The sequence below is a fragment of the Amia ocellicauda genome, chromosome 13 (assembly GCF_036373705.1).
Source record: "Amia ocellicauda isolate fAmiCal2 chromosome 13, fAmiCal2.hap1, whole genome shotgun sequence".
NCBI lineage: Eukaryota > Metazoa > Chordata > Actinopteri > Amiiformes > Amiidae > Amia > Amia ocellicauda.
In genome coordinates, this window is record NC_089862.1 from 17183897 (window position 1) to 17193755 (window position 9859).

The 9859-nt window shown below is 36.8% G+C and overlaps 1 protein-coding gene across 1 annotated transcript; it reads right to left on the bottom strand.

Annotated features, from left to right (window-relative positions):
- Positions 1 to 5898: 5898 nt before the first annotated feature.
- On the bottom strand, positions 5899 to 7580 carry drd5a (dopamine receptor D5a). Its single transcript, XM_066720975.1, has one exon. It carries the CDS (start codon positions 7578 to 7580, stop codon positions 6207 to 6209), a length of 1374 nt encoding a protein of 457 aa, XP_066577072.1. The 3' UTR covers positions 5899 to 6206.
- Positions 7581 to 9859: the final 2279 nt, after the last annotated feature.

Consider the following 9859-nt stretch of genomic DNA (forward strand, 5'->3'; position numbering starts at 1 on the left):
TATGTGAAAAGATGAAAGAACTAAAGCCAGTAGGACCAATAATATATTCTTATCAGATGAGTACTGAATAGGAACCCTAACTCCTAGCACCTGCATTATTGGGTTGAGGAATTGTCCCTGTGTCATTATGGAAACAGTATAATTCAAACCTTGTGACATCCACATCAACAAGGTTGTTGGACGTTATCAATATCGGCTACTTAATGCATTGCTTTATGTCTTCATCAGCATACAGTATATATTGGTGACCTTGCAGCAGTTGAAGTTTCTTCTGTATTGATTAGATAAGAACAATGTATGTCAGGAAAATTGACAAGTTTTCAAGCCCCATCACAGTGCCTCAGCGGTCAAAAGACCTCATGCCCCTACGCTTTGTTTCTGGACTAATATTTGAAATCTTCCTGGGTCATAATTCAATATAATTTAAACTATTGAAATTACAGGTACTGTAGACAATCTGGCAAAATAAATGAGAGAAGGCAATCCATATCAATACAATTTCACTGAATAATATATCAGTAAAGAATAATGTGCAGATAAACTGGTAATACCTCATGGAAAATGCTCTTATACACAATATATTGTGTTTCTTAAATAGTATGTATTACCTTTAATTACTGAAGGAGCCCTCTAGTGGCTACAAAATGCACAACAAACCATAGCTGATGGTTTCATATATTTTTAATTTAAACCATACTCTTATCAACTTTTAACATTTTGTTTAATGTTATAGACAGATATCTATACACAGATGCACACAAACATGTTAACCGACAGCATTACAGGAGTTTATCAAATGTAAATTACATTACAGCAGTCTATAGTAAACTACATGGAAACTTAATTTTGTTTCCCAGAGAAGTTAAAAACATTTTTCCCAGAATCCAATATTATAATAATAATAATAATAATAATAATAATAATAATAATAATAATAATAATAATAATATGTATAATTAATATTTTCCCTTTCTACATACACTCATTATGAATGCAAGTTACCACTTGTGTATTAAAAATACACATTATATTATATTCTGAAAGCAAAACATTCAAATTGAAAAGCAATGTTGAACATAAAATTATAATTGTTATATTGTATGAGGATATATGCGTATGTGCCAACTTGCAACTTGAAAAAGGAATCCGATTTGTAACTAGCAAACTAGCAACATTGTAACTAGGTGGATGAGAGTGTCCATTAGGCTTCAGTTTGTTGAAAAAGTAAAATCAGGTTTAGACAACATAAGCAACATAAGCCTAGAGGAGTCGAAAATGATGAGAATTGTGTATATACCTCTGTGTATATGATGTCTCTTTAAATCCATCTCATTTACGCTTTGATGGGAGCACAGAAACCTTTGAGTATCACACAGTCAGAGAAAAAGCCAAATCTATTCAAGTTCTCAAATCCTCAAATCAAAACTGATTTATTTTCCAATTTGCCTATACTTTTCCAAACTAACGATTAACAGATTATTTTATCAAGCCCTTGTAAATCACTTACAGGGATTTACGGCAGATTGGGAATTGTCTCCTTGTTTAGTGCAGTGTTTATACCAGTGCTACACATGCTATGAACAGCTTTGTTAAGGATCAAGCATGTCTACTTAAAGCACCAGAGTTGAAACTTGTCAGGAGTTTTGTGATAAAAGGCAGTTTTAAATCTTCTCTGCTAACATACAGATATTCCCATTCAACAAAAAATATTCTTTATGACTGTTTGAAGCAAAGTAAGAAAGTAAAAGTATTTCAGTATGAATGTCACCTGTTTCTGGGCTATGTGTGAGTACTTTTAGTTTTTTGAGTCTGAAAGTTCAAACACTGTTTCTTTACCTTTGTTTATATGTATATGTATAAAACTGCATTTTCAGTTTGAAAGTATGTCACAGAGATTTAAGAAATGTGTTTTTCAAACTGAAGGAATCTACGTTTTATGATATTTCAGGAGAAATTAAAACATTGTTAAAGAAATTAATCACAAATGTGGTTCCCAGATTAGTTCAAATTGCAGAAGCAACCAGTTACCAGAATAAATGATGACTAACAGTGTTAACAATAATTACAGAACTTTTTAAATGAATGAGAAAAATTCATGATGCTGTAAATCGAAATATTTCAAACTCTTAACTGATCAATCAGCTTTTTTAGAGAATGCTGTTTAAAGAGAGGTCAATATTATAGATAGCACTCCAAAAGTCTAGCTATGGATTTTCCTGGAGGCTGGCTTCTGTCATGGTGTTTGAGAGAGTCATTATTATAAAGAATTGTCAGTAGTGTTTCACAGCCCAATGCCCCCAAGGATAACAATGGAAAAAGGCACTTTAAACAAATATATTAGTTTTTGAGTTCCTTCTGAATAAAATGAATGTCTGAATGTGTGAAAAGCAAAAATAAAGTATTGATACCTGGGTTTCTGCTGTAAAGAATTGAATATACTTGTATAGCTTTTGTACCTTTAATACCTTCTTATTATTTCTAATGAATTGCTTCCTCAGAAAGAGTGTGGTCATCACGAGAAAATAAGAGTGAGAGAGAGAGACTTTTTTTAGGTAACATTTTGAAAGATGTAAAATGATGGTGTGTGAAATGCCAGAGTCTGCCTGCCTGGTTACAATCCTCCAGTCTTTGTCTGTCAAGTTCTGTTATTTGTTGTTGTGAAACCAATTAATATTACTGACACTCCCGCATGGTAACATGCAGTAAGTTTGAGGAAACATGTCAAAGGAATACCCATCAGGGTAAACATTTATTTTGACCCTTGTTGTTAGGACTAATTATAGGCTAAAAGGCAAAACCTCATTCACTGTTTTTGTTTAAGTTTTGACAATGTTTCTTTGTCCACATATAAAATGATCACTTGTTCCCACACTGACTTATACGGCATGCATATTAGGCCTGTATTCTCGATGGGGTACATGAGATCCACGTGTCAGTTTGCTAGAAAGCCAATTTGGTATTTTGTGTTATATTTACATGTGTAAAAATAGTCACTGTTATATCCTCAATGCTTTTCAGTGAGGTTCCTGTCTTGCAGTTGCCAGAAACTCTCTCCTTCAAATTGAGAAAGCATTTGTCCGTTTGGGTTATTAAGCCCTGTAGCTGGTTCTGATTTTGTGTATCATTTATTCATAAAAAATACCATTAATTTCTTACTTTCCTTAATCCGGCATCTTTATGACTCCACCAGCCAGTCCTGGCAAATAAGCACATTTCCTACACTGTGCTATCTTTCGATTATGGCAAATATATTACAATTTAAATGACTGAAATATACCTACACTGTGAATCTCAGTTTAAAGGTACCCAGCAAAACTATATTTACTTTATTTTAGCATGACATTATTTAGATGCAAATGTCTTCCTCCCATGCTGCACTAGCAAGAGGTCACTACAGCCATCAGAAAGATAATACAGACATATAGAAGATAAGCCAGGGGTAACAGATGTTCCAACTGAGCATTTTACACAGGTGTTTACAAGGGAAGAAAAAAACAAACATGCCCCCAGGATAGCAATCCTCCTACTGTATTCTAATGGATACCAACATAAATAAAGATGAGGTATTAAAGGCACTAGGGCTTATAAAAAAAAAAAACAGGTCATCTGGGCCAGATGGTTGTAATTGTATTGAAAGAAAAGAGCAGAAGTATCCATATACCATGAACTAAAATATCCCCATTGACTCTCAAAACAAGATTGTACCTATTGATTGGAAAATTACAAATGTCATCCCAAACCATAAGAAATGTGACAATAGTCCAAACCAGGAAATCACATATCAATCACTGTTGCCTCCATTACTTGTAAAATTATGGAAACTACACAAATTAGAAGAACGACTTCATGGGAACTCTGTTCTCCAAGATAGTTATTTTGGATTTAGATTAAGCTGATGCTGTTTTTCCAGTTTATTAGGAAGTTATGAACAAGCAGCCACAGCAGTGGGTAATTCAAAAGCTGACAATATGAAATTGGATCTGTAGAAAGCCAAGGTAATGTGTGTGTGTGTATATATATATATATATATGGATATATATATATATATATATATATATATATATATATATATATATATATGGATTAATAATTAGTTGAACAGTTGTATAGAAGACAAAGAAGAATGAAAAGGGAATTTACCACAGACTGAAGCTAGGTCGTTCATGGGGTTCCAAAGGACTCAGAATTTGGGTCTCTGTACTTCTTTATTTATATTCATAATCTAGACTGGGTTTAGTTTGTAAACTTTTCATACAAAATGCTCAGGGCATACAAAAGTACTTTGACAATTTTCATTATGAGCTGACACCTGGCAAATTAATTGGGATGTAGGTAAGTGCAGGATATCGCACATAGTTAATTACAATGTCCATAACAAATTAAGAATGCAAGGTGTAGAACTAGAATCACTTCTATAAAGATAGTGTGGAGAAGCAATACAAAAGGCCAATAAAATAATTGGATATATTTTTAAAAGGGTTGAATTCCAAACAAGGGAAATAATATTACAAATCTTAATTAGCTGCTGGACTTGCATATTTGTTCTATCTGCCTTTCTTGGGCAGCAACAGGTGTATACAAATATGTTAAACATGTTTCTAAATAAAGAATGAAAAACTAAAGAAACTGACAGATAATAGGGTAATCTTTCACTTTCATTTCTTTGTCCCCTAACCCTTTTAGGATGTCTATTTGACAAAGGCATGATGACAGAGGAATCTCTCTGAATAAGTCTGATATAAGCTATTTTAATTTTAACTTTTACTTTAATTTTCATAACAAAACTGTTGGGTCTGGTGTCTGCCAATTCTGGCTGAAATGAATGCAGTGGCAGTCAAATGTTTGCTTTTTCCCCTTTGCAATTCTCTCTAGGCTGATTCAATGTCCAACCAAATTTGATAAGATTGATAAATTAGCATGCCTTAATGAACACTATTTAATTAGCTAAATGGCTCACATAATGAATTTGCTTCAAATGAAAAGAGTGAATATTTTTGGCTTAAACTATCTATGTAATATATGTATGTGTGTGTTTATGTATTTGGTGAAAGCACAAACACAAATTATGGCACCAGGTTTTGATATTTATTATATTTTGTTTGTTTGTTTGTTTGTTTGTTTGTTTGTTTGTTTGTTTAACATTTCACTTTTGGAGCAACAGTGTACATTCATTATTTTTGATCAAACATCTTGATTTCAGTTACACTAAGATCCATTTACATAATTGTTCTGTCTTTGTGAGTGTTTGTTTTGTTTCAGCAGCTTTATAGAATTCATCATTCAGACGTTAACACCAAAGCTCAGATAAATATTACATCTGTATTTTTAAATTAATACTGTCTGTCACTAAATAAGTGGGAAACGGATGAAACAAACGTATACTGTAGCTACATAGAATGTTATGTTAGATTCCATCTACAGGAACAGGAATAATATTGTAATTGATCCAGCAGCTTGAGAGAAGGCAACCACAACAAGCTGTCTATAAATGGCACATAAATATGTTCAGCCACAGCACTCCTCATTTGTCTACTTGTGTCGTTGATTGTGTAAATTGAAAGTGTTTACATTTTGAAGAAATAAATTTGATGCATTCGTATGCAATGGGGAGAACTATTAAATTGTAGCGTACAACTCTGATAACTTGACACAATGGCATTTCTGAACACGTCAACTACTCTATGGCACTTTTCGCTTAGGCTTTAAAATGTATTGTGTTTCTAAATATATCTTTATGTTTAAATATGCCCATGCGAAGGGAGACATAATTCACTTCTGTCTCATTTACACAATCAAGTAACAGATAAGAACTAGTGTATTCGCCATCAACACCTTTATACGGACCATAACCAATTTCTCATTTAGTTTTAATTCAAGGGGAGGATGGCTGGATTCATTCACTCTGCAGAAATGCAGTTTTGTTTGGAAAGAGCACCCAAGAAAGAATTGAACACTCAGACGCAGTGCATAGATCTAAAAAAGATACACACAAATCAAAGAAACACTTCTTTAAACAGATATCACCATATCATTGAAGTGTATCAATCTAACATCAAATATCCCTAAAACTAATCTCACGACATCAATACAACATTACCCATAAGTTGAATGAAAGAACACATTTCAAATAGTAGATCAGAACAATACATTCCTCTTCAGGATTTACTTAAAAATATTGTTAATGCCTTTTGTCGCCTGAACAAGTATTAATGTAGACCATTAGGGGTGAATGGTGTAATTCTGTCCAAGCAGATATCTGCTTCACAATCGTTCACATCACAAACCGAATCTGTTGCGATTTCATTGTTATGGGAGAACTGTGAAATCCTGTCAAATGTCTCCTCGTTGTCATCAAGACAGTCAACCACATTGGGAATCATGTTGACATAAGCGGTCACTATGTCTTTATGAAACAAGGTGTCCTGGTTATAGGAGACGAGCTCGTTGCTAATATTTACCGTTTCGACCGCAGTACTGGAGCACAAATCACGACAGCCCAAAAGACTGGCAAAGGCTTTCCTGAAGTCAGCGTTGAAAGCGTATATAATCGGATTTAAGGACGAGTTGGTCCAGCCACACCACACAAACACGTCAAATGTCGTTTCACTCACACAAGGAAGACCAGCTTTAGGGTCAGTGGATGGTCTGTTACAGAAGGGGACCATGCAGTTTAAAATGAAAAAAGGCAACCAACAACACACAAAGACGCCCATGATCACGGATAAAGTTTTTAACACTTTGGTCTCTTTCTTGATGGACGTCCTCAGGGACGTGTGGTGCTGGCAGTCTACTCTATTGCTTCTGCAGCTCTGGGCGTGCTCCGCCGCTCTCTCCAAGGACGAGATCCTCCTGATCTGAATCTGAGCAATCCTGTAGATCCTGGTGTAAGTTACAATCATAATCGCCACAGGGATGTAGAAGCTGATCAAAGAAGAAGATATAGCGTATGTCCTATTCAGACTCGAGTCACAGTTTTCAGTCTTTTCCCCCAGAGTTGCGTTGGCACTGTCCGACTCGTCGGTGGCTTTGTGCAAGTTGAGTTGCACGGGTATGAACGAAATCAGAACCGATAGAGTCCACGTTACACTGATCATGACAAAGGCCACCCTTTGGGTCATCTTCCTTTCGTAGCGGAATGGACTGGAGATGGCCCAATACCTGTCCACACTAATGACACACAGGTTCAGTATGGACGCAGTGGAGCACATGATGTCAAAAGCTACCCAAATGTTGCAGAAAGATCCAAAGGGCCAGTAACCCGCCACCTCGGCCACTGCTTTCCAAGGCATGACTAAGACTGCAACGAACAGATCAGACACGGCCAAAGACACAATGAATATATTTGTGACTTTTGTCCGCAAGTGTCTGAACTTCAGCACCGCAGAACACACCAGGATGTTCCCCAACAGGGTCCATAGTATAAGCAAGGAAAGCAAGCAGCCGGTTACCGTCCGGACTATCAAGTCCTTTCTGCCATCTGATGTTGCTTCCGATTCGGTCGTGTTCCACATCAGTACTCCCAAAGAAACTGGAACTGAGTGAGTTTCTTGCTCCCAGTAGTATTTAGCTGAAGTCTCCATATGCTTTTCCCGTAAAAAGATGCGGTGTGCTGTTTAAAATGGATATATCTGACAGCACTCTACATTCCCCTCTGATGCCATTGTTAAATGATGGTCCAAAATAGGATTACCTGAAGGTCTGAGCAGCTGTAAGGGAACCGGCTGAGTGTGAATGCTGCCACATTCTCCCTGCCGAGCGCACTGCTTTACCTTGCAAGTCTGGTGACAACATGCCTAGACAATATATTACAGCCGATAAAGCTGTTAAAGCACCACGCTAGGTGAGACCTGTTTCTAAGGCAGGGAAAGCACAGGGCAACCCTTCCAAAGGGTGCTCAGATCTGATATCTGACCCCCCAGTTTTAAAACACTATCCAGAACACGTCACTTTGGCTAAAAACTCTGTTTTAGTGGAACGCGTTAAAATATGTATTAGTGAAATGCATCTGTTTACGTTTGTAACTCATTTTAACCCACCAGGTGTTCAAACACAAGTTATACACACACACACACACACAAATATTTACATTATAATTTTACTTTTTTATACAATGTCTATCATCCCCCCCAAAGAAGCGTAGCACAGTAATGAATAAATATAGTTGACGTGTGATTTACTTGTATTAAAAATAATCTTAACTAATTAATATTTGTTTACATTGTAAAATAACATTCCTAATATAATCCATCCTCGCACACATTTACTAGCCTCACAATTCTTAACGAAAAGCTTCAAAAGTATCAACATATTCCATTGACGTGTACAAATAATTGTATATATATCGATTTCAATAATGGCATATGTCTGTTAAGCATATTAAGTGCGTTACTGGGGACAGTTTGTGCACAGGAGGCGGCTGGCGGCTCCGCTGTCGGGCTGCTGGCTGCGCTCTGACTTGCGGCGCGGCGCTGTCCGCGGTGCTGAACTGCGCGTCTAACAACACCTAGTGGTTCCTTCTATACAGAAATACTCTACAATGAAAAATATATCAATAGTATATTCCATTCAGATAATACCTTGAATTATTTTTAAGATCATCAAATTGTAGTGATTACTTTGAACCAAAGTGTTTGTATTGCTTCATGCTGTTAAATTAAGGGATTTCGACCTGTCATTCCAAAGCCCCATTTATACTGAAGCAGATTCGAAGTGAACTGCGCATTTCAGTTTTGCGCATTCGTGGTTTCTTGTGTAAGGCTGTTAAGATAATAGTCATCACCATCATCGACTTAATTGTTAAGTATTAAGTGCGAGAATGTTGAAATTGTTGGCGTGGGCTAATTTATGTATATGATATACTTACCGGTATCTTTTTGTAGATCTTATATCCAATCACACTTCAATCTTTGGATAAACTAGCGAATAGTGGATACGTTGTCCACTATTACGGAAGATATACCCTCTCACGTCTGATTGGTTTACTCAAAGTCCCCCACCACACACTGCTCTCTCTCTCTCTCTCTCTCTCTCTCTCTCTCTCTCTCTCTCTCTCTCTCTCTCTCTCTCTCATATATATATTGCAGAATAAAAATAGCAAACCAGTTTTGGGGACAAGTTTTGCCATGAGGGGGAAATAAATTACCTTGTAAGACTAGCCCTGACATTGTAATGTTATGATACCACTTTTTTGTTTTATATATTTCCCTTGTAATAATAATAATAACCATGTTTGTATATATATAATCTATTCCCCATGAAAAAAAGGCCACCCTGGACTTTTTCAAGTAGATGATAATAATTAAATATCTAGCTCATCAAGGACACACTTCAGTTACATAGATTAGATTCATTTCTTCAGCTGTACTACAAAGGCAATGTCTTGAAAATAAGGGAATAGCACCATGAATGGCTAGTTGTCCTTACAGTACTTTATTATCATACAAAACAAGGTAAACAGTTTGTAGTACATGTAAGAGGGAGAGTGCCAACTACATTTACAATATCTTCTATCCATCCATGAAACCGCTTATCCTGGTGAGGGTCGCGGGGAAGACGCAGCCGGTCCCAGCAGGCACAGGGCACAAGGCAGGAATAGACCCAGGACGGGACGCCAGTCCATCGCTGGGCAACACACACCGACAGACACAGACAAACACGGGGCAATTTAGAGAGACCAATCAACCTAATCCGCATGTCTTTGGACGGTGGGAGGAAAGCGCAGTGCCCAGAGAAAAACCACGCCTACCGGTGAGAGCATGCAAACTACACACAGACACACAGACACACAGACAGGCCCCCCAGCCGGGGCTCGAACCCGGGACCCTGGAGCTGTGAGGCAGCTGTGCTCAAACATGTGAAA